General features: G+C 38.3%; 1 protein-coding gene across 1 annotated transcript in view; it reads right to left on the minus strand.

Annotated features, from left to right (window-relative positions):
- The window catches only part of kif26ba (kinesin family member 26Ba), a 234,885-nt gene that overhangs the window by 50,705 nt on the left and 157,914 nt on the right, over positions 1-26,266 (minus strand). The window contains exons 6-7 of the mRNA XM_088334902.1: positions 5,961-6,176; positions 4,301-4,394 (exon numbers count right to left, since the gene is read on the minus strand). Of these exons, the coding sequence (XP_088191028.1) occupies positions 4,301-4,394; positions 5,961-6,176 (310 nt within the window). The remainder of the gene's footprint in view (positions 1-4,300; positions 4,395-5,960; positions 6,177-26,266) is intronic.

The raw sequence follows: 26,266 nt of genomic DNA on the forward strand, positions 1-26,266 counted from the left end.
CTAGACCAGTTGTGTCCAAACTTTTCAGAAAGCGGGCCAGATTTGGTAAGCTGAAAATGTGTGTGGGCCGACTATTCATCCTGGCATTCTATAAACATTCGTTTGCAGGGCTTGGCTTCTGTAGCATTTTCATTTGTGAAAAAGCACTGCTGTGCCATTAAAAAAAGCTTCCAGTTGCTTCACCTTTTCACAGAGGCTGCGGGACAGTAAAAATTTGATCCCGGGCCGAACTCTGGACATGCCTGCCCTAGATGTCTGTATGTTTTTTATAGTGTGTCGTTGCATTTCCTGTTTTCTTTCTCATGTAGACATAAACTAGTCCAGTTCGGAACTGTAGCTTCCAAACAATTTTTATAATGTTTTGGAACCAGTCCAAAATATTCAATGTAAGATTATCTCTTCACAAAGTTAAAACTTGACTCTGGTTTGGTTGTTTCAGCAAATGTGACTATCATCATGTTAGTAATAGCTGTTGTAGCATAGAAAGCAACTGCAACCATTTCTAGTGTAAGACTAAATAGGAATAACCACTTCTCAGTAAAATTCCAAAAAGTGTCACATTATTCCATACTAAAATGGCAATAACCATACACTGTCCAATATTACCCTAAAATAGATGTGGGCAAACTATGGCCCGTGGGCCGTATTAGCCTGGCAGGCTCTTTCATCTGGCCTGCAAAATGAAAATGGTCAACATATAATGACAGATATATATAATATTAAATAAAGTACTACTAATTACGATGTTTTTGGTAACCCCATTGTCCCTCCAAAATACTACTACAGAAGTACTAAAAAATACTACAAAATTACTATAGTGATATTTAGAAACAATATTAGTGCTTAAAAACTGTGTCATGTTGCTTTTATTCTGAATAGAAATAAATACTGTAGAAATATTATCAAAACACTACTACAGTAATAGTATAATACAAAAATACTACACAAATATTTACCACAGAAATCTTAAAACAGAAATGCTCCAAAATGTAATAGAAATATTACAAAAATATAACAAAAAATACGACTGCAGAAATTCTACAGAAATTAAACAACAGTAATACTACAGATATACTACAGAAATACTACGGAAATACTAAAATAAATACAACTAAAGTAATACTATAAAACTAAATATCAAATTTAGAGCTTAAAACATGGACCCAATGTATTTCTTTACTGTAACTGTGAGCATTTTAAAACCCATTTAAAAACAAATATAAAAGATATAACACGTAGGTGTCTGCTTTTATATGTATTCATATAAAAGGGATAGGTATCCAGTATTAGCTCCTTGGTCACATTTTTAACCCAACGTGAATCCAAACAGATGGCCACCCCTGCACCACAACTACTGGGACTTTAAAATATTTTCTGCAAGAGAGAATGATTTGCATTCCTAAAGGTCCACCACTAATTTCAGTCACATTTGGACTTAGCCGTTTCTTCTGCTTCATTGAAAATTTTATGAAAGTAGACAATGTCAGCTAGCATAAGTCTACAGCCGACAGCCAAAGAGCTCGCCACAAACCCTCTTTGTGTTACTTTCTCGATTTTTAATTAGCGAAAAACTTAATGCCCTTGTAATGCAGCCTCATTACTATGAATGCCCGTCGGGGGACTACATCAGTGCTCATGAGTTGTTATAGCCGTTCGAACTGTGAAGGTCGGAACGGCTCAATCTCACCTCGTAGAACAGAAATATTGATTGAAAGAGCAACGGTGTCTGTGGTTTGATAGATGCGACCGTGATTTAAAACGACTCACTCATCATTTATCAAGTGCAATTGAGCAATGACAAAAGCAATATTCTCGGTTTGAGCCCCCGGATTAAACTGTTCCTATTCCTATAAACCACCAGTGGGCCAGTGGTGTCATAGCTCAGGAAAAGTCAGTATTTACAGAACAATTTGAAAATATATTGTGTTAGAATGTTGAGTTTCCGCAGATTTGAATGGTACTATTATAAGATAAAATCATATTTGCAGGCAACTAATGGCTAAAAAAATTAATTAGCCCCATAAACGCCCGACACAATTTCATAATCCATTATCAATACTCATATTACGCTGACAAGGGTCCAGTAAAAGTATTCCAGTAATATAGTTGGTCCAAACAAGCCTGACCCCTATACATTTTTCGAATACGCAAGTCATACCTTTTATTAGAGCCCAAGATAATTTTTGTCTTTTGAAGCATTCCAGAATAGAGTTCCAAAGGGTCTCTCAAATGGCACTTTTGGTTCACATGGACGTCTCATTAGAAAAGCTTGTGTAAAATGCTCATTTTTCTGTAGTATTGGGCTTTACTCATATTGTGTTATTCAGTCGCACAACCCCAGGCGAATGGAGAGTGGGTGGAGAGAAATAAATGAGAGGACACAAAACCAGATTTTTTTTTATTTAATTCAAACTTCTATAATTCAGTGCCAGTAGTACTTAAATAGATTTTGACTGTAGAAGACAACCTCAAAGTGTTGTTTTCAAAAAGAGACCAAAACTATTCTGATACTCCAAATGATTCAGTTTTACTTTGGGTGCACCTTTTCAGGAATACAGGTAAAAATACCAGATACCGTTTTATAGGGTTCTAAACATGTCAGGAATTGACCTGACCTTGACAGTTAAAGCGTGTCAATGTGGTAGGAAACAAGGAATCAAGTTGGAATCATATTCACAAGTTCCAACAGTTACATTTAGTGTTCAAACCCTGTAGAACCCCACTGCTACCGGATTTTCATAGCCATAATGCGTACATTTTACTCATTCAATGCCATTCAAATGGGAAAGTGCCAAATAATTTTAAGTTGCTTGAAAATACTAATTTCCAAGAAAGCTTCTGAGAAAAACGGATTTTTGTAAAAGGATGCATTTCAAGCAGCACTTACACTTTAGTGCTTTTTTTTTTGCATTTATCCATCCATCCATCCATTATCTGCACTGCTTATCCTCGGTAGGTTCGCAGGGGTGCTGGAGCCCAAACCAGCTATCTTCGGGCAGTGGGCAGGGGACACCCTTAACTGGTTACCAGCCAGTTGCAGGGCGCACAGGGACAGGCAATTCGCTTGCTCATTCACACCAAGGACAATTCGGACCGGCCAATTAACCTAACATGCATGTTTTTGGAATGTGGGAGGAAACTGGAGTGCCCCGAGGAAACCCACGCAAGCACATGTAGTTTTTGCATTTATGATACCTCCAATATCTAAACAGTGCTTTCCATAAACACAAGGGAACATTAATTGCAAAATAACAGTTTAATGCAAGAACACTGAACTTATGCATGAACTTTGCAAGAAAAATTTAGCGCCCTATGTTTCCGGTGACGTGATCACGCAATTTCGGTCCTTATGGCGATCACAGATGTGCACAACAATGGGATTTTCTCATTTCTGTTTTTCTAAATAAAAAAACTTATAAGCGTTAGCTGTCTTGACTCGCTTTTCTCACCACAAACTGTCACACGTTGGATACAGAAAGAAATACAAGGAAGTGGGTGCTTCCTTGATGTTTGGACAAAGTTCTGATCAAAACCACTCCTATCAGTTTAAGGGGATTTTTCATACTGAAATTGTTCCCTGATGCTTAATACCTACTCATGAGCTGTGCCAATGCCTGTGTAATATATTCTTTTTAAATGAAACAAAAACAATTTTTTACGTTTTGGCACTTAGGGATAATGCTTCTTTATACGTTATGGTCCTGAATGAGTTAAGTATCAAATTTTCTTCAAAACGTGTGGCGCGCCTAATTTCTCAAAACAAAAACATGTAAAAATAGAACAAAAATGAGTAAGATACCTAAACCAGAAGACAAAAGAAGGGAAAACAAAATGCAAAGTACAATTTAAACTTTAGTTGGTACTGTGCCCTTTATATATCGGACCGAACCACTTAAGGTACTTGTATTACGTTGGTTATTCACATTTTAAACTTGACTCTACGCTTACCAATATTGGACCGCTTTGAATGAAAATTGCACGACTCAAATTTTATCTCCGAGCCATATAAACTAATGAAAAGAGCCATATCAGGTTCACGAGCCGTAGGTCCCTGGCCCCCGTCCTAGGAGATTACACACTTTGATAGTGAAGGGACATGTTGTTTTTTATTTGTTTTAGTGTGCAGAAAGAGGTCCCAAACCTTTTAAGATTGCCTTTAGGAGGATTAGGAAAACAGAAGACAGAGAAAGCTCAAAATGACACACTAATCCTTTTCCTTCTCGCGCTGATCAATGACAGCCAGCCGAGACACACTCTCTATTTTGTCTAGCGTACGTGTGCTTGCGAAAGTGTGTCTTACCCAGTTTGGAGTGTCCAAAGCAGAAGACGCATCCATCTGCTCCATTCACTACTGACTGGATCACCTCGGCAACCGTTCCTGCGCACACTTCCGCCTAGCAACAGGTAAGGCAGTACAGTCATCAAGAACCAATTATAGCTGAGGTCAAGAGTCTGACAAAATCTAATGTTGTGTGTTTTTCCTATTTAACTCTCTCATGTTGCAACATTATGTTAGAAGATGAAGAAAGAGGGATAAATGTTGGGTAATATTGTACATTCAATAGATAGATGTAATAGATTGGGTAGATTGATAAAATACATTTGTTTAAATAATTTTAGATACAGTTGTACTTGAGATAAATATAGTGGTACACAGTTACAAAAGTATTTTATAAGCTGTGCCTCACCTGTCATCATGGAAATATTTAATTAAAATATATTAAATCCTTATTTTCATTCAGTATTAAAATTCACTGGTATTCAAATTCACAGTATTTCGATCTTCTTTTTCAAAATTCCAGACTTTTTACATTATATTATAAATATGTTTAATACGTAACAACATTATTTTGCTGAGATGCAGAGCAAAGAACGCAATTCTCTTTCCTCTTGGCAGAGGGCGATAGTGAGCCCAAGGATTCTGATTTGGCGCACACATCAGCTCCCAACAATGGAATTTGTGATAATACTAACAAGCTGACAGCATGCTAAGGCTCCAGAATTATTTTGACGTTGCATGGACTTTTCTTTATAAGGAGGATTACCTATCTACTCGATGCTTTTATTAAAAAACAGCAGCACATAGACTTTGTTCATAAATTAAATTGACTGTGTTTAATATTTAGTGACTCATAGTGGTACAAAACTTTCATTCAGTAAAACAAAACAATGACCAATGGTAATTTTTATAATAAGCATAGGTCGAGAATTTTTTTTTTTTTTTTTTACATATTGAAATCCATACCCAATAGTCAGCGCCATGTTTGTCTGGCAATTAGCTGCTACGCAGTGATCATTTAACAGTGGTTTTCCTTCGCATTAGACAACAGTGCTCTCAAATGGTCAAACATGACACGTTGGGGCTTTAACGTAAGACAATGAAACATTTTTTCCTATGTTACAGTTATTATACCAGTATTGCTTTCTTGTTCTGCCAAATGACAAAAATACGTACAGTAGGTTCATTAATTTGTAACTCTGACTTTGCCTTGCCAGACATAAACCTTATCCCATGTCACTCTATACAAGGTACATAAGGTAAATACTATTAGTTAGATTTAAGCGATAGATTCAGTAACTAAAGATAAACAAAAATGAAATTAAAATAAAATAATGATATTTTACATGATGCATATGATAACATAAAACAATAACTGAAAATGTGCAATTTTTCCGACAATAGTACCGAGCTCTGGTCCTTGTTGCAGAATCCTGCCCAACTAAAGTTACATGCCGTGCTCACACTACATCTAAAATCCGGAATTTAACAGCTAGCCTGCTTAGGCAAGGTACAATGGCCATAGTGTAGGTGCCGTCATAGATACAGTGATGATTTATAAGAAGTTAAATAAGATGCATTACAAAAATATATACATGGTATTGATAAGGTAGACAGCTGGTAAATATGGTAGATAGACATTGTAGGTAGATATGGTAAATGGATAAGCCCGCTCGCTGACCTGCGATGAATCAGAAGGGAAGGCAGCATCGAAGGTGAACATTTTGGGAGGGACGTGTCCTGCCCCAGCTCTCTTCTGAGAGGCAACATTTGGTGTTTGATTGGATGATGGTTCCATGATAGTAATCTGCTTTTTTCTTGGGTCCACTTTTAAGAAAGAACTGGACTCCGCCGCATCAGACTGAGACGCTGGACACACACGCACCATCACTTTCACCTGAGGGCCACAAACGTCATTACGTGTTACAAACATAAAACTATTCTGTAAGTGCACTCTCAAGCAATATATCCAAACACTTACACAAAATATTGCCTTTATTAAGATTTTTAATAATTATATCCCTTTGTTTACCGTAGAATGTTGTCAGTCTAGGTGGGTCAGAGGACATGCCCTCCTGGAAGCATATGGTGTACATTTGAAATTAAAATGGATTGATCTGGTGCATCTTAAAGTAAAATCAAGAAGCTAGATCTATGATAAATCTGTGCCCTTGTAAACAGTTGAATAAGAAATAAGCTAGTTATGAAAGGCAATGACAAAGCAAACAAGTCACATCCACAAAGCATGGTGAATAAGACAGGAGTTTAGTACAAAAAAAAAATCTGCTTTACATCTAATTAGACTAAAAATAATTTTGTTCCGATGCCGATGCTGTGTAATTTTAAGGTATCGTATCAGCTAGTCCAAATCACCAATTTGAGTTTTAAATTTAATGAAATTTAATACTCCAATCAGAGGTACAGTACAACTACTTTTGTGATTGTTCCTATGAACGGATGTCAGTTCTTCTTTGATGTTTTACAGAAATTTACTGTAACGCACAACTTATTAGCTACAGTTAGAGCCCGTGTCCACCAAAACGTTTTCGTGATAGTAATGGAAACTCTTTTTAGGGAACTAGCTTTTGGATCGGTTCACTGAAAAGAGCAAGGTCTTTGGGCTCCCAAAAGGGTATTCAGATTTTTTTGTTGCTTTAACTATCATTTTACCATAATCATTATTATAGCCTCCATTTTTATTACCCTGCAGTGAACCATTGTCTTTTTTAAACTTTTAACTTAATGATAATATGCAACTTTAAAGTCTAGAGACACCGAATCCCTGAAAATCAAACTACACAACAAAATGTTAAAATATTTAATTTTCAGTGCAACCAGTAAACTATGAAGGACAACTTCTATTTCCCGCTCTGAGTGTGTTTTTCGAGTTCCTTACAATTGCATCTCTCGCTTTTTTTTTGCTCTGTTAAAAAAATGGCAGTGCGTCAAAGCGCTCCGCAGTTTTTCTGCATTGAAGGCTCAGCACTAAACCTTTTTTTTCCTGAAAAATTTGCTACTTGCGGAAAATGTGACACTCGTCAATGTCACATATTACCAAGCCATCTAATCAGAGGGCAGGCGGGGTGGGGACAAACACAGAGTGCATGCTTTAGCACGGTGGGGCTGACTGACCAAATACACACCATGGCGTTTGCAATCATCCTTATAATGAAAAATCTAGAGGTTGTTTTGAATCAATTCAAATTTACACATGTATGTATTCAAAAATGTATTATTAGACATTTTAATAATACAAGTTTTTGAGACTCTGGCAGGACCAATTAAACCCTGGCGATCTGCCAGATTATTCATATTGTATAGGAAACTACGTCCTTTTTTGTTTTTGAGTTAGGGTTAGGGTTGTACACAACAAGTTATTAGTTGCCACAGTTTGCTTATAAATTTAATACATCCAGTAATTATTCTTCGACCCCTGCTCCCTTTCCAAATTCCCCACTTTCCTAATCATCAGAATCCTCTTTAAGCAGCTTTTCCATTCCTCCCACTCGCATCGCAAACTGTTAAGAGCCTCAATTTAGGCCGTTGACAGCTGCCTTTGTTTGCTTTGATAGCTGGGGCGCAATACACTGCGTCATCACTTCAGCTTGCCCAAGACATTCCACAACCCTGCCGTCTCAAAAAGTTCCCAATGTATGTGATAGAAAATGGAGAACCTTCGATGAAGATCACAGTGTGAGTTTCCTTATTAAATCATTTTTGAGGGAGGCGGCAATTTTTTAATCTATGTATCAGGCCCACTGTATAATTTGGCCAGGGGTCTCCAGCCTGTGGGCAACAGGTATCCCCCAAGAACATCCGAGTCGCCTGCTGACAGTTTCTGTTAATAGGTCACGAGTGATGGATCAATGTGATTCTCTAGGTACTGTAAATTGCGGACTATAAGCCGCTACTTTTTCCCAAATGTTCAGCCCTGCGGCTTATTCAGTGAAGCGGCCAATTTATGTAATTTTTCTAACGGCCACCAGCGGCGCTGGAGTATAAAAGGTAAGATTAAGACCAGTAGAATATGTGCGCCAAGAGACTGCAACCTCTAAGTTTATGCATACATTGTCTGTTAAGTAAATGTACGTTCCGATAATGAGGAAGACGCCCTTGATGGCGATAGTAATGAGGAGGAAGTTGAGGACGATCTACTGTGGATTTCACAATTACGGGATGCTTTTTTTTTGACAGGCACGTTTGATGCATTGCGAGCGTGATCCTACTAGCGTGTTGGTACCTTTCAAAGGCACGGTTTGGGATGAAAGTTATATTATTATTATTAAAGCTTTGAAAACTCTCTCGGTGTACCGTCTTTCTTCGTAAATATGTGTAACCATGTATAATATGTATTTGCAACTGTATATTTTTGTAATGTATTTATTTTAGAGATTTATTCTGTTATGTGTTCTACTGGCGAATCAAAAAGAAGGGGCGTAGCAAATACGGGCTGTTGGGAAGTGGGGTAAAGCTGAGTTACCGGTAGATCAGTCTGTTGTCGCAGCGGACAATAGTGTATATATATATTTTTCCCACCCTTAACTTTGGAAATATACATTTTGTCTCCTTGGATTACTTTCAACGGGACACGGACTTTACAAGTCTGCATCATACGTTTATTACGGGTATCATTTTCCATTCATGATGCCGACTGTGGTTCTAGGATTGTGTACTATTGACTTTTGGATTGGGTCGGTAGGAGGCTAGGAGGCTAGAACCTTGACTCAGCCTCTTGGCTGTGAGCAAGTGTCTCAGCCTATTGGCTTTGTAGTGAATTATGATTTGACGGTCAATGGATAATTGATGAAGAATATAGAATAATAAATCTCTACAAAATCACAATCGTGGAACTTACAGCCTGGTCTGGGTTAAACTTGTGATCGTGTCACAAGTTTTAATGCGGGCGCACGCGGCTTATACACAGGTGCGGCTTGTGTAAGTACAAAAGTGGAAATTCACATAAAAAGTGGTGGGTGCGGCATATAATCAGGTGCGCTCTATAGTCTGGATTTTACGGTAATTGAATTTTTCTAACTGAGATGTTTTTGAAGATGATTAAACCTATTTTAACTCTATTTCTAAAAATCACAAGTTATAACATAGTAACAAAATACTTATAACATACATTGTTATTTTAATAATGATCAAAATGGAAGCCCTTCACACCAGTTAGGTAGTGTCCATTGCATTGGGTCATGAAAAACTTGAGCCATCTGGCTTGCACTATATAACTTCATGTTTAAAAATATTATTAATATACTGTATTCATATTGACTATGCTCAAGACATTATTCAGAGTCCAATCTTCATTGAAATGAAATGAAATGTTTATTGAAGGTATTGTTGGATACATTAATCAAAACATGACACAAAGAAAAAACTAATGCTGAGAGTGAGCATGGCCAAATATGGTCACCTTACGCCCCCTCCCCTAAGGAAATTTGACAGATCTGTTTCTGCCAACCTTTGCTTAAAGGTTTGCACCGTATTTGCACTAATAACCCGGTCAGGCAAAAAAATCCAAATTTTTGGTATCCTGAAAGAAATAAAGTTTCCATGCAAGTTGCTGGTAGGTCTAGGCACCCGTAACTTATATCTGTGACCACGTAAACCATCAACACGACAGAATTAAAAAAAATTGATCAAAAGGCACATCGATCATTCCATGCAGTACTTTGAACACAAAAATTAAATCAAATCGAATTCTACGGAGCTCCAAAAAGTCCAAGTTCAGTCTTTGTAGTCTTTCCGGATATGACAAGCTGTGCATCCCAGGTATCCGCTTCGTATACCGTCGTTGAACTCCTTCCAGTAGGTTAATGTCCTTGAGTAAGTAAGGGTTCCACACAACGCAATTATATTCTAACCCGGGTCTAACATAAACGCAAAACATTCGAATTAAGAATGCTGGGTTCTTGTTGTAAAAGTTTCTGTAAATGTTTGATGCTATGTTATTGGCTTTGTTGGTAATTTTGGCGATATGCGTGATAAACTTTAAGTTTGAAGTGACACCCAGATCCTTATGTTCAGTAACAACATGCAAATCATGATCATTAATGTTATACAGCGGAACAGAACTATGTAAAAACGACTGTGCTAAGCATTTATGAGATGACAATTGCAGTTGCCACTTTTCGGACCAAAGAAAAACTGATTTAATGTAATTTTGGAGAGAATCAATTGTTCCTGTGACCTGGGTTTTTGGTAAAAAAGCCGACAGTTTAGCATCATCGGCAAAAATTGAGATGTCACTACTTTGAATGGCCTCAGGTAGGTCGTTCACAAAAAACAGAAATAATAATGGTCCTAGTACTGAGCCCTGCGGTACCCCACTACAAACTTCTGACCACGCTGAAAGAACATCATCAATTTTTACGCATTGTTTACGATTTGACAAATATGCTGTTATCCATTCAAGCAGTTTTCCACTAATACCATAGCATTTCAGTTTTTGTAAAAGCTTGTTATGAGACACTTTATCAAAAGCCTTGCAAAAGTCTAAGTAAACAACATGACCAGCCATATTGTGAACAAAAAACATACTGGTAATATTATTCAAATGAGCTATTAAGTTAGTCATGGTAGAATGTCCGGACCTAAACCCATGATGTTTAAACGTAAAAAGATTGTGCTCCTGTATAAATTTCCATATGGCATCTGAGATAATTTTCTCAAACACTTTACAGACGCAGCTAGTCAAGCTAACTGGTCTATAGTTGGCTGCACTTGTTGTGCTCCCCCCTTTAAAAATCGGTATGACAATAGCACTAAGCCAGTCCTCAGGCAGCTGTGAATCCTTAAAAGATCTAGAGAACGGGTAATATAATGGTTCACATAAAAAGTCAGCTAGCTTTTTAAGCAAGAAATTTGGAATTTTGTCAGCGCCGGCTGAAAATTTGCTGGGAATTTTTATCAAGTATCTATGAATTAACTCCTTTGAAAGTTCCACAGAATTTAGAACAGCTGAAGTTCTGCTGGGAAAGTCGGGTGAAACACCATTGTCACGACCAAAAACACTGGCATACTGATCATTTAATATATGGACATTGTCAGCATTATCTGTAGCAACGGTACCGTCAGATGCCTTCAGGTTGGGAATAGATGCCCTAGAAATTAGTTTACGGTTGATGTATGAAAAGAATTTACGAGTATTATTAGCCTCTAAAACTTTATTTTCCTCAGCCACCCTTTCCCGCCTTATGGCCCTCCGCAGTTCCCTTGAAGCATCTTGATAACTTTCCAAGTATGCCAACTGATCACGTTTATAAAGCTTGTGAATAAACTGCTTTCGCCTATGCAATTCAGCTATATCACGGTTGACGTGAGGTGTAACAGCAACTGAGGGTACGTATACAGATATCAAAGTGTAAACAACAGATTTAAATATTGCCCACATTTCTTCAATATTCCCACAATTATCAAATAAGAGGTACCAGTTGACACTAGACAGAAAGTATCTCATGCCATGTAGATCACAGTCTTTAAAATTTATGTAATTCTGAGCAGCGGTGTCTTTTTTAAGAGCCAGGTTAAGTTGGAAAGTAACAGAATCGTGATCACTGGTAGAGAAACTCGGCCCAACGTCAATGTTTTTAATCCGATATCTGTCAGTGGAAAACACAAGGTCTAATACGTTGGACCCCCTGGTTGGTTTATCGACATGCTGAAAGAAACCTGCATTTGAAACCAAGTTTTTGAACATTGAAGTTAGATTTTTGAAGAAAACTGTGGTGAAGGTCAGGAAAGTTAAAATCACCCATCTACTTATGAATTTGCAATTTAGTATCAAAAATAGAATTCAGATGTTCGAACATAGCGACGTTGGCCTGAAAAGAGCTCAGACCAGAGCGATATACAAGCACTATTCTCAGCTTCACCCCAGAAATAAGAATATCACATCTCAATAACTCAATTCTATCGAATTGATAATTAGCGACAGAAAACACAGTTATACCATGAGAAACCATGAGCAAAACTCCTCCATGTTGGGCATTTTTACGGTCAGTTCTAATGGACTGATATTTCTCTATAGTTGGCCCTGTGTCACCAGCGGAGTACCAAGTTTCTGTAATTGCCAAAATATCAGGGGTGTAGAAATTGATGTACGAGACCAAGTCATCTGCTTTAGAAGTCAAACATTGGGCATTAATGAGATGAATCAAGGGGCTGTTCAATAAAGGCGAAGGCGACCTTAGGCATTTCCCGGCTTGACAATAATTTTCCCGTCCCGTATAATAATGTTTACTTCACCTTCATCCCGACGGCGCTTAGGGGCCGGTCACACAGACATTTACGGCTGAATCACGGCCAGAAATTTCTGCCTTTGAGGCGGACGCTATTGAACGCATTGAGTTCGCCATTCAGACGAGATACAGCGGTGCTTAACACGAGGTCGGAAATTCGCGCGCGGGTGGCAGCGCGAAAAAGTTTTTCGCTGTTCAATTCTTCAGAGCGCGGGTACACAGCCTTTCACGAGCGTATTGAGGCTGAACCACGGCCAGAAATTTCTGACCGTGAAGCAGATGCTGTTGGGCGCTGTTGGACGTTTTGAGACCGCCATATAGACGAGATAGAGCAGTGCTTTACTCGCGGTAGGAAATTTTCACGTGGTTGGCCGCGTTCAAAACTTTTGAGCTGCTCAAAAGTTTGAGCTCGTGTTAAACCGCGTGCCGCACACGTGGTCAACACGAAGTAATGACGCGGAAATGACGCGGAACGACGTGCTCTGGCCGCGGCCAGGGCGTGGTTACACATGGGTAGGACGGGAAATTTCAGCGGGTAATCGTGGGTGGAGCATGGTAATAGCATGTTCTGCGCCTGTATCGCGGTGTTATTACGTGAAATTAGCGTGTTACGCGTGTGACAGTCAAACGCCTTTCTCCGCGTATATACAGCGCGATTTGCCGAGCACACGTCATTTGTGCTCGTGACGTCAAGGGGGTGAACATGGATCCCCGTCAGCGTAGTGACCTCGTCTTAATCCATTTTTATTTCTTGACATTTATTTTCAAGATAATAAAATAAAAATGATGCCATAGCTTGAAATCTTGATCGTCACTGGACTGTGTCTTGAGCGGTTATGATTTCTACAGCCCGGTGTTGTGCCCAAATCCGACTCCTGTGCAGATTCCTCCCCCCTCGCGTGAACGCGCATTCTGCTATTCTGCTGCGCTTCCAACAAAAGCGATCGTATTCTATATAAAACGCTTATTAAAACAATAAAGCGAGCTAATTATAACAATTGGGAGATCCTAGTCTATATAACGCGTTTATTTAAACAATAAAGCACGATCGTATTCTACAAATTGCGTTTGTTAACGCGGATGCAAAAGTCACCAATGTCAATGTACGCTTCCCACAAAAGCGATCGTATTCTATATAAAACGCTTATTAAAAAAATAAAGCGAGCTAATTATAACAATTGGGAGATCCTAGTCTATATAACGCGTTTATTTAAACAATAAAGCGCGATCGTATTCTACAAATTGCGTTTGTTAACGCGGATGCAAAAGTCACCAATGCCAATGTACTCTTCCCACAAAAGCGATCGTATTCTATATAAAACGCTTATTAAAACAATAAAGCGAGCTAATTATAACAATTGGGAGATCCTAGTCTATATAACGCGTTTATTTAAACAATAAAGCGCGATCGTATTCTACAAATTGCGTTTGTTAACGCGGATGCAAAAGTCACCAATGTCAATGTGCGCTTCCCACAAAAGCGATCGCAGCAGAATGCGCGTTCACGCGAGGGGGTGGGGGGTGGGGGGATGTGTTGCGTAGGAGTCGGATTTGGGCACAACACCGGCTCGGGAGCTTTTATACCCGTGGTCCACACGAGAAAATGACACAGAAATGACGCGATGAGGAAGCGGAACAGTCCGCAAAACACGCCGGCATACCACCGATGAACAGCGGATTGGCCAATTTTGCGCATTTTCCATCGCGGGCAAAAAAAAACGCAAAATTTTAGCCGTGATTCAGCCGCAAATGTCTGTGTGACCGGCCCCTTAGTTCGTCCTGTAGTTCCCTGTCGCGTTCCCTTTCTTTTGGTGTCATATCTGGACGAACAAATCCAGAAGACAACGTCGGGAAGGTACTTTTCACCCGATTGAATCCACGGAGAAACGCCAGCCTTGATCTTGTATTTCGGCTTTGGATCTTCACAATCCTGGGTTTACCATCATTCCTCAGCCTTCCATCACGAAAAACTTCCAGAATGTCCTGTTTCTCTACTCCCGGGACTGCTTCGGCGACTTCCTGAAAGAGCTGGGTATCCTGGACAGCTTCCCCATTTTCTCGATGTGTCTTTGCTCCAACCACCACGAGATTATGCTTCCTAGCCTCCTTTGCTAGCATTTCCTCCATTAGGCTAGTCGACATTCTGGCAACTTCTGGCATCATCTGCGTCATGATCTCTCGGACCAAAGTTGGTACCATGGCTTTCACGGTTTCACGGACAGTGGAGACCAGATCAGCAGAGTTCAGGGCACCGCACGGCCCAGACGACCCGGATAAAGGCACCGGAGTGCTATCCACGCAAGTGAACACCGTTCCAGAGCTACTCAGAGAGGCGTAAGAATCCTTATCATCAGCGGATAAGCCGGGGGCACAGGACTTGCAGATGTAAGTAGCTTGCTTATCTTGTATCGCGAGGCTTAGGTCCTGAACTGACAGTACAGAGCACTCGTAATGTATATAGTGTTTGCAGTGACTGCACTGGATCATTGATCCATGGTCCACGGCACCGCAAAAACATGGTTTAGAAACTGCCTTTCTAGGCGCAATATCAAATAAATCAAAAACTCAGTTCAATTATTGAGTAAAACAAAACAAAAACTTCGACTCGACTTCAAAATACGGCATTTAGGACCCGCCGCATTTTTGCGCGCTTGCGTGCCACTCATTGTCCGTAAGAGGTTCGCTTATTTTTCCTACAGTTCATCATTTTTTTCCCATTTGTCAGAGAAATGGGTATCCTGTATTCCCATTCAAAATGTGGTCCTCTCCATTACGAATAATTCATTCACAGTCCAGACCCAATGCTCTAGCAAGGCTCTTGTTTGTACGATAATATTTTTTGCTAGCTGTATTTCTTTAGTTAGATTCCCTGAATAAAGAACCGGAAATGTTTTAGATATCCCGTGTCCCACAATTTATTTCAAACAAATCGTAATTCGTCCCAGTAATCTTGTATTTTTTGACAAAGCAAAAATATATGCTTTTGGTCAACATCTACCTCTTCACATGTTCTCCAGCATGTTGAAACCTCTAATTTTGGGAGTGATAAAAAATGTGACCACGTTCTTCCGGTTGAATTCCCTCAGAAACCTGAAGCTAGTGGATGTGCACTGTGTTTCTCAAATATTCCACCACTTCTCTTTTGTTATTTTTAAATCTAACTCCATTTTACATTTTCTTAAAATTCAAACATATCAGAAATTGCTTTAAATGTTTTACCTTTATAGGATCTTTCAAAAATGTTGATGACCTTTTGATCGGTCACAGGTTTTATCCCTTTGTCATAGTAGTCCTTTAGTTAAAGGTAACAAAAATATTCACTTCCCTGTAACCCAATTTTCTCTTACAATTCCACAAACCTCTGCAGCTTTCCATTTCCAATTATCTTTCCTATTGCTGTTATGCTTTTGCAAGCCCTATGTTGGAACCCTTTATCATTCTGTCCAGGAATAAACCTGTTGTCAAAAGCAAACCAGCTCAGAATACTTGCCTTTCAAAGTTGTATTTCATTATTTTCATTCATTTTATTACGTAATTTCACAACCCAGAAATAAAAACAATAGGGAGTCCAAAAAGGTCACGCCTAAATGAGCAACCCCATCTTAAGCGAGGGGATATTAAGTGGAACAGCGTAAAAGCCACGCTGGTGCCTGGCAACTAATGTAAAAATATATTATGTATCCTGTGCTGTAGGAAGAGGAGACATAAAACCCAAAGAGGTCTTAGCACGCAGTGTGCTGTTTATGTGAGCTTCCATCTCCCGCTCTCACTCACATCTAATAATGTATTAACAGGCTTTCCTTTGCTTGCGTCATTAAATGACCACGGGCTATTTAATAGAGCTGTGTGCACAAGTGTGCCTGCCTGCGCATGTTTGTGTATGTCTTTCTCACGTGAAAATAATTCTCAATTTTAAAAACATGCGAGACAATAAATATGCAAGCCTGGTGACCTAGGCCATCTGAGCAGCGGATCAGTGCCAGGTCGACACTTGAATATAACGCACTCCAGCACACACCCGGATGCCGCGCGCCCTCTCCCGACCCCAATAAAAGAACCCATCACATCAGTCAGGGCCTGGGGGGAAAGATTTTACTGTTGCACGCTTTACAAGGCGTAACGCATAAAATCTTCCCTCCTCTTGAGAGCCTTTTGCTTCTCTTGTCTGAGAGCGAGTGAGTAAATAAGAAGTGTATACAGTTCACCAGCCCGCAATTGTGTCTGTTCATTCCAATAGTGAGATAAATAGTATTTGTAGAACCTATGCTGTTAGGCAGAGGGATAAAGTTCCTGGACTAATTGTAGTTTTGATGAGCTGTGAAATTAACAAACCCCAGGGTCAAAATTATTTTGAAACAAAAGCCAGCAATCTCATGACCAATGGACGAGACAATAGATAACATTTGACATAAATTACCGTAAAAGAACATGCTCATTTGGTTTAAAGGTGTAGTCTCCGAACTTTTTCAAGCTGAGAGCTATTTTTTGTTACTAATCAGAGCAAAGGGCACCTAACTTGATATACATTTCTAAAATAACAGCTTAGCTAGATGGCTTGCAAGATAACTAAAAAGGTGGTTAAAGTTTTACTTGCGCGTTAAAAATAGCAATAAGAAGCGTAAATGTGCTTTTGGATTATTACAATCGACTCTGCCTAAACCACAAAAATAGGCACACCTGTATAATCTAATGAAATTCAATACAACACTTTCCATGAAAAATGCTGTAGTTACTCAAACCCTGAGAATTTCAAGCATAGCAATGTATTCCGCTGGGTATTCTTAATTAAAAATTATGTGTTAAGCAAATTTTAGACTCATTAAAATATTTCCCAGGTGTCTCTTAACACTTTTGTAACAGCGCTCCCAAGGAAATAAAATGACAGTCAATTTATAACCCACTTTAAATAACCTTGTCTTGGGAGGAGTTCTTTAGAAGTCATCTGCTGTGAGGTGTGCCAAAAGTGATACAACTTTATAAATTGGTTTTACTGGGTATGGCTTAATCCTATCCATTAGATTGGAATCAAGTCTGATCCAAACAAATGCAACACAATGGTTGGTCGAGCGGCACAACGCCGCGATCGGTTCTGGCATTAGCTGGTCGACCCTCCCAACTCATTCCCTGGTACAGCAAGAACTCAGTTCTACTTTAAATCACTCAAGCACAACGGGTTAAAACTACACTTTCCTATCTTAAAGTTACTCCGACGACAACAGGGGCTTAGAAACTGAATGTTTCTGCAACATAATGCTGCATTTTGAAAACACAATTATTTTGCTCTGTTTTTTACTTAAAGCTCAAATAAACACAGCAACTGGAGTAATGTACTGCCTGCCCCCATTAGCACACATGCTGCTGAATTTTCTAGCAGCTGCAAGAGGGCGATGTGCTTTCTGGGAAGACTGTAGAGCAGGGCATTACAATTATAAAAAAGAGATTCTCTAAAATCATGTATCAGCACCTCCGTGTTCGCCTGAGAGATATGATAAAACCCAGTTTAAAGTTATACTTCTGAAAAGTGGAATACAATTAAGTGCAGAGTCTAAAACAACAAAACACAAGGTCTAATGATGTAGTTTTGGTAAAAGTGTCTCTCTTTGACTGTCAAGACTGATGACTCAGACCTCTGTTGAAAAATAATTTTACAACACAATGTTTCATACTTTTGTTAGTTTACTTATAATACTGTTATTAGCTCTATCAAGCTCTCTCTATATGAGAAGGAAAAATGAAGACATTTGAAAGTTAAATTCAAGACTATTAATCAAAACATGATACCTTGTGCAGGCCTTACTTTGCAGTTATTAAATTCAAGACTTTTTCAAGTTTTTAAGGCCTGCTTCAAGAACCGAAAATAGGGCCATCTATTTTGGTAAACATCAGTGGAAAATAAAATCCCCTCTCTCTGGCCTTCTTTCATTTGAATGAATATGAATAGGAATAACCTGTATTTTATGTTGACAATATCTGTGTATTATATGCCCTCATGTAGGTTTTAGATCGGGGGATAGTGTCATAATGGTCTGTGGTTTGCAATAATCTGTGGTCTGTCAGCCCTTTGAGACTCTTTGTGATTAAGGGCTATACAAATAAACATGACTTGACTTGACTTGATTTGATAGAAAACACAGCGGTCAAAAAACATTACTAATAATGTGCAAACCTATTGCTGTGCACTCAAGTTTACGTAATCATAGCTTTGTGCTGATAATTTCTCTTAAAGGTTAAGTTGGTGTTTTTGATTACGAGGAGTCTAAAGAAACACATCTATAAACTCAAGTTTCTTTGTGAATTTAGAAAGTGTCCTCTTCCACAGTGGCTCTCAACATTTGTGGTTGTTGTGAAGTAACCCAAGTATTTGTTGTCCCAGCCAAGTACCTCTAATTATCAGAATCAAATAAAAACAGCGAGAAAGAAATTAACAATAACAACTAGTGTTGGACACGTTACTTTAAAAAAGTTATAAAAGTTATAGTTACTCATAACTTCCTCCAAAAAGTAACTGAGTTAGTATTAAATTACTCCACAGTAAAAGTAACTAGTTACCTGGGGAAGTAACTTTTTTCATTACTTTAAAAATAAGTTTTTGTATGTCAAACAATTTGACATTTAATGAGCAGTATTCAAGTCAGGTGAATAAAGAAGAACAGACAGGTAGTTGTGTTATATAACCTTGCAATATTTACTGCAACTCAGCAGCAACAGATTAATCCTACACCTGACTTAAATAATTGAATTATCTAACAATAATTTATGAAATGATTTAATATGGATGAACATTTTTAAATGTGTTTGAAACGTCATGGAGGGCCTTAAAGGGGGTGTGCGTCATTTGAGATGCCCTTAAAAACTTGAAAGTATGATATTTTTTCTATTAAGGTTGTGTTAATAGGGCCCAATTGAGGTTAGAGAGCCTTCATACTTGTTTTTCCACTGCACCTGCATCTGCTTTTACTTTTATCAGAGCTGTTAGGCACTCGCAACACAGGAGGAAGCAAAAAAGGGCTAGAAGATGGGGGTTGGAGAGTGATTTCATGTTCGTTCTCTCGATTTTCTGTTAGTATAGCATGAAAATGGTGAATGTAAGAAAAGGACTTTCAAATACAGTCCAAATGCCAACCCAAACCCAAAAAGATGCTTGACAGACCCTGCAGTGATGGCTTAAGCCAGAATACGGTCTCAAAAAGTATAACTTTTCCAAATTACGGACAGCAACTTTAATGGACTCCATTCTATAACCACTGATGTCATGGTTTGCTGCCTGCAGTCTCTATTTTCTCCCAAAAATCACAGCACTAACCCATTTTGCAGCCCCTCTCAGATTCTTTCCCCGGTTGTTTTCAGTTAGGCAATAAGTCACCTGTACTGTAAATACCCGGGCTTCAACCTCACGTTTGCTGATTCGCTTTGATTCTTAAGGACCTTTACTCACCAAAACTACAAGCTCCTTATCCTACAACTTCCTTCGTCAATTCCCTCCTAGTTCCAAGTTATCCCACTTCAAGACCTGCAGCTTTAGCCATCTTCTTTAGTTCCCTCTTCATCCCATTAACGTCCACTCAAGATATCATTCTTAAAGGTACTCCTAAATCTCCCTTTTAAGATTTTCTTCACCCCAAGTCCCCATCTCTAGTTTTTGCTCACAAACCTTCCTCTCAAGACCTCCTCCTCAGCAGTTCCGGTCCCACACCCCATTCTCGCCAGTGAAGTTTTTGTTGCTGTTAAATAAATGCCCCTCAAGGGGTTTGATCACGTCCCTTGTTTTACGTCTCCTTGTGCCCTGCATTTGGGTCTGTCTGACAAGTCGGGACAACTGCCTGAGTTTCTCATATTAATCAGTCTAATCTGTGACTAAAGTGCCAAATAGGCCTGGGAGTATACCACGTATAAATGCTAATTAGGCTAGCTTGTTGGTGATAGAAAGGAGTGGAGAGGTGTTGTGAAAGGATAGTGGGATTGTGGACGCGTTCTTAAGGATGGGCTGGGCACCCGTATGATGTGGCAGGGGTAAACCAGTGAAAGCTGTCGGGCCCTGCTGTTGAACAAAAGAGTGTGTGTTTTTGTGTGTGTTTTTTTGCTATTTTTTTCCCTTTTATTTTCTTTGTTATTGTATGTGTTTGTCTTGGTCGGTCACCCCTCTTGAGGGACATGACCAAGGTAGATAGCTAGATAGAATAGGCTAGCTTGTGTGTTTTGAAATTAAAGAGCATTCTCAAAGGGTCCTTGTCCTACTTGCACACGTATGGATCAATATGTGAAGCCGAGCGTCACAGCCAATTTCATGCAGAAACACTTTGCTGATGCTTGTGTAAAGCTAATGGACTCTCTGTTGAGATTATTAGAAAAAATAGGGAGAGCTGGTGAGACTATAATAATATCTCCCCACCTCACATATCCCTCCCTTAAAGTGGACCCTGCCTTCATACTCTCTTGCAGCACTCAATCTCAACTTAATGGCATTTGATAGTTTTATTATCATGTACTGTACATATGCAAGCTGGCCGAAAAAAACTGTACTCAAGTTGCTGGCTGCGCATTATGGAAAGGGTCTTAATTATCATTAATATCAACCTATCGTGCATTGTGTTCATCAGACAGCTCACAGCAAATGCTATCACGGGGGCAGGTTGAGGAGGGATTTATGTGTTGGGTGGGTGTGACTGTGTGCGTGACTGTGATAGGCTGGTTTATGCTCTCAGTCAAACGCAAGTAAATGTGGCCACCTAAACAAACTGCGAAGCACGGATACACAGCTAGCTTTTAGCATCCCGTTACATTTCATTTCATCAATTGAATCGCACTTCGAAGATCTAACTTTTCCCCGGCGTGCTATGGTAAAATGTTGGCAGCGGACAAAGGCAAATAAATCAAGCTGTCACTTTAAGACATTACACCCTGATCACGTGTGAGTTTTTTTTAAGCGAAACATGCCCAAAGGCAAATATTTCCCATGGACAGAGGTGACGTGTTCCCACCAATATAGAGCAATCATTGTTTGGTTGCCCCCAATGATCACTTAAAAAAAAAAAAAAAAAATAATAATAATAATAATAATAATATAATAATAATAATGCATTTTATTTAAAAGCGCCTTTCAGGCCACCCAAGGACACTGTACAAACAATGAAAGAAAAAAAAAATAAAAAAAATAAAATACAATTTAAAAAGTTGTAAACGAAATAATAAATAAAAACAAGACATAAAATCATAAAAACATAAGAAATGGAGAAGCTATGTGTTGTAGGCAGTCCTGAACAGGTGTGTTTTTAGACGGGACTTAAAAGTGGAGAGAGGTGTGCAGTTTTGGAGGTCCGCAGGTAGATTGTTCCAAAGCTTGGGAGCAGCGCGACTGAAGGCTCTGGCTCCCATGGTGCTCAGATGGGCAGGGGGCACTGACAGTCGGAGGGAGGACGAGGATCTGAGGGAGCGAGTGGGGACGTGCACCTGGAGAAGGTCGGACAGGTAAGGAGGAGCCAGGTTGTGAATGGCCATATATGTATATAAGATGAGTTTGTAGCTGATGCGATGCTGAACAGGAAGCCAGTGTAGCTGTTGGAGGGGGTGATGTGCTGCTGGGAAGATGTTTTTGTGATGATGCGAGCAGAGGCGTTTTGGACCAGCTGAATTTTATGGAGGGACTTTTGGGGAAGGCCGAAGAGGAGAGCATTGCAGTAGTCAAGGCGGGATGTGACAAGACTGTGGACGAGAATAGCAGTAGTGCGGGGGGTGAGGGAAGGGCGGAGTCTGGTAATATTGCGGAGGTGGAAATAAGCAGTGCGGGTGATGGTGTTGATATGTGAGTGGAAGGTAAGCATGCTATCCAGGATGACACCCAGACTCTTGACCTGGGGGGAGGGGGACACTAAGGAGCTGTCGATGTTGAGAGAGAAGTTGTTTACTTTGGATAAAGTGGATTTGGTGCCAAGAAGGAGGAATTCTGTTTTATTGGCATTTAATTTAAGAAAGTTTGTTGTGAACCATGTTTTGAGTTCGGAAAGGCAAGAGGTGAGGGAGGGAGGTGGAAAAGATCGATCATAGCCAGCAGAAAGCAGAAAGGGTTAAAATCACGTTATTTCCTTATGAATAAAACCAATGTGGCAATGTCGCAGTGTTGGGAATAATATGGTTATAAATGGTTATTATGTAACAGCGTACATTTTTCAGCATCAGGGTAATCCAACTAATAATTTCTTCCGTCGTTACCATTGCTGACGGTGAATAACTATGGTATTTACTAATATGGTATTTACTAATGCGCCAAAAGAGAAGGTAAATGAGGGGTAAGTCATTGCTTAATGCCGCGGCAATTGTCCCGTATGACTTGTCAAATCCATGAGCTCGCACTTGGAAGTGAATGTAGCAAGTTGGCTATCAACCAATCAAAGCTGGTTCCATTTGAGACACCTTTTCTCATGATTGGTCAATATGCATTTTTGGGGGATTCTTTGTTGTTGACTTTAAAACATTTTAGCATTAAAAGGTATAAAAAAAAAAAACTTTAGCTTTTTTCTTGTAGATTTATAAATATTTTAATTCTATTTCCTGTGTTTTTCAGTGTTAATGTGTTTCTATAAAATTGAAAAGTGTATTTTTTTTCTTCTTCTGTTATCTCTCATTTTTTCTTTTGTCATTGTATTTTTTCTTTTGTTTTTCTTTTTCCATCTAATTTATTAAACAAACTTTATATTGTTTACTGCTGATTGTTATTTTAGGATATTGTTTACCATTTATTTTTGTTTCACTTCAAGTGTAGGATAAATCTGTTGTCGATTAGGTGCAAAAACTATTACAAGGGTCTATATTACAAGTACCTGTTCTACCGACTCCAATACTGCTCAGAAAATTTGTAATTCTTTGACACACAATTATTTTTAAAGTAACAGAAATAGTTACTTCCCCTGGTAACCAGTTACTTTTACAATAGAGTAATTCAGTTACCTTTGGGAACTATAACTATAACTAACTATAACTATAACTAAATACTTTTTTTAAATAATGTGCACAACACTGATTGATTGGTGGTGCCTTTCCATATGTCACGGGAGATTTATGTTTTGTTATGATTTGGTTTTCACTTATCCCAACCGCAAGCTTACCTCCAATCATTCAGCTTTGTGACTCCTACGTCAATAAACCAGCGAGCGTTGTTTGTGTGTTTTCATAAACATCAGAATGATTTTGAAATCAGATTTTGATAATCAGCGGTGGGCAAAATAGCCAAAAAAGTAACTCAAGTAAAAGTACTGGTATCTCAGAATGATATGACTCAAGTTGAAGTAAAAAGTAGTCATCAAAATAATTACTCAAGTAAAAGTAAAAAGTACTTTGTGAAAAAATACTCGAGTACTGAGTAACTAAAGCAACATCTTATTTATTGATTTTTTTTTTTCATTCAACCATTCAATCAAATCATCAAAATCCATCCAACCAACAATAAATTACATTTAATTTTAAAATAGATTAAAATAAAGTAATTTTAAGTACTTTAATATTAAAAAAATAATAAATCAAATAAATAAATTAAGCATAAGTAGCACAAGAGCCATAATCAACTAAAAAGTTTGTTAGGAGCCGCAAAAAATTAAAAGCCTCTTATAAGCCTAATAAAGAATGCAGCACATGCTGTTTGTATCTTTCTATATTAGCCATTGGCAACATGACTAATTTGGATGCAACACATCCTGTGGAGATGACTGGACGACACTGTTGATACCGCCTCAAGGTTATCTTCATTACGATATTAATGGACTACGAATATTCAATTATTTTAATCAAACTTAAGGAATGCAGTTGAGAAATCCCATTTTTGATGTCATTTTCATTTTGAGCATTGGAAAAAAACAAAGGCGTATAATGTGCCCATTACCTTGCCAATAAAAAACGCAATAAAACGCAGCATGCATTGACAAAAACAAAATAGCAACTTTTTGTAAAGGTAAAATAAATCAAATCACATTAATACAGTTTAAGTTTGATTTCCCTGCAGTTATTTCCCATTTTTACTTTTGGGCTCCATGGCCAATCACACACGCCGGTTTGCTTTAAAACAGCTACCTGCTTGTCCCTTTAAAGAGGCGGGGCTTGCGCGGCACAGTGGCACTCACTAGAGGGGAAAAAAGCATGCGAAGGACTTGCGCGTACTTACGTGGAGGGGATTTAAGTTACCCAGTACTTAGTAACGGCTTCAATGTAGCATAATGTAACGGGTTCTTCTTCACAATTCAACTCAGTAAAAGTAAAACGTATAGTGATTTAAAATACTCCCAAAATTTAAGTAAATGTAACAGAGTATATGTAACTTGTTATTACCCACCTTTCCTTTCATGACAGTTGGAATCATAATAATAATAATAATAATAATAATTTAAAAAAAATAAAAATAGTAACTTTTCTTAAGTTTAACCATATTTCTTTCATTTTAAATTCTTTTACACATTTATCTGGATAATATTATGCAAGTGACAGCAGTGTACTTAAAAAAAATGTTTTGCTTCAGCGTAATGCGTTTTGTGGCCAAAACACAGATGATAAAAGATAAAAGCAGATAGGCGCGGTGAAAATATATCTATATATAAAGGCTCCCTGAACTCATTTGAGCATTTTGAACACATACTTGACAAAATATTTTATTTTATACTTTTTAGGACACCTCAAAGTATGCACCACACTCTAAAAAAAGAAAAGAAATAAAAGGTGACAGCGAAATAATATTTTTGGCGATATCTGCCACAAATTAACATTTACCCCTCACAACAGTCAAGACAGATAGATAGATAGATAGATAGATAGATAGATAGATAGATAGATAGATAGATAGATAGATAGATAGATAGATAGATAGATAGATAGATAGATAGATAGATAGATAGATAGATAGATAGATAGATAGATAGATAGATACTTTATTCATCCCCGTAGGGAAATTCACACTTCCAGCAGTATCCTTGTGTTGAAAATAAAACAATAATAAAGTAAAAGGAATATAATGCATAAATACTCAATGTAACGTGTTGATATAGAGTATTTAAATAGTGCTACATTAAATACACACTGTAATAAAAATAGGGTAATATGCAAATGTGGGGCTGGGGTTTAATGTGGGCTTTTACTCCCCCGAGTGGAGTTAAAGAGCCTCATGGCATGAGAAAGAAATGATCTCCTCAGTCTGTCCGTGGATCAAGACTGACAGCAATCTGTTGCTGAAGCTGCTCTTCCGTTTGGAGATGATATACACATATATATATATATATATATATATATATATATATATATATATATATATATATATATATATATATATATATATATATATATATATATATATATATATATATATATATATATATATATATATATATATATATATACATACATACATAAGATACATGCATAGAATCATACCAACAAAAACACACAAAAGGTGAAAATAAATCCATGGTTTTGTACTACACACTAACATCATACATTTCCAAGCATTTTTCTGTGATTTGCGGCGGACCCAAACGCAGGAAGCAGGAAAAGGCAAAGTGCTCAAAAATAGATGGAGTTTAACAACAAAATCTTCACCAAAGTAACAAATGGTCAAGAACGACGAAATGGCCAGAAACCCAAAAAATAAACCTCACAAATCAGGATTACACTGGTAAAAGGTGATGGTGATCTTGACGAAACTGTGTGCTGTCCAAAATGTCCTTATGAAGGGTCAGGCTAATTAGGGACATGAGTGGGGTGATTTGACACA

The sequence above is a fragment of the Urocampus carinirostris genome, chromosome 4 (assembly GCF_059441175.1).
Source record: "Urocampus carinirostris isolate Australia breed hairy pipefish chromosome 4, RoL_Ucar_1.0, whole genome shotgun sequence".
Lineage (NCBI taxonomy): Eukaryota > Metazoa > Chordata > Actinopteri > Syngnathiformes > Syngnathidae > Urocampus > Urocampus carinirostris.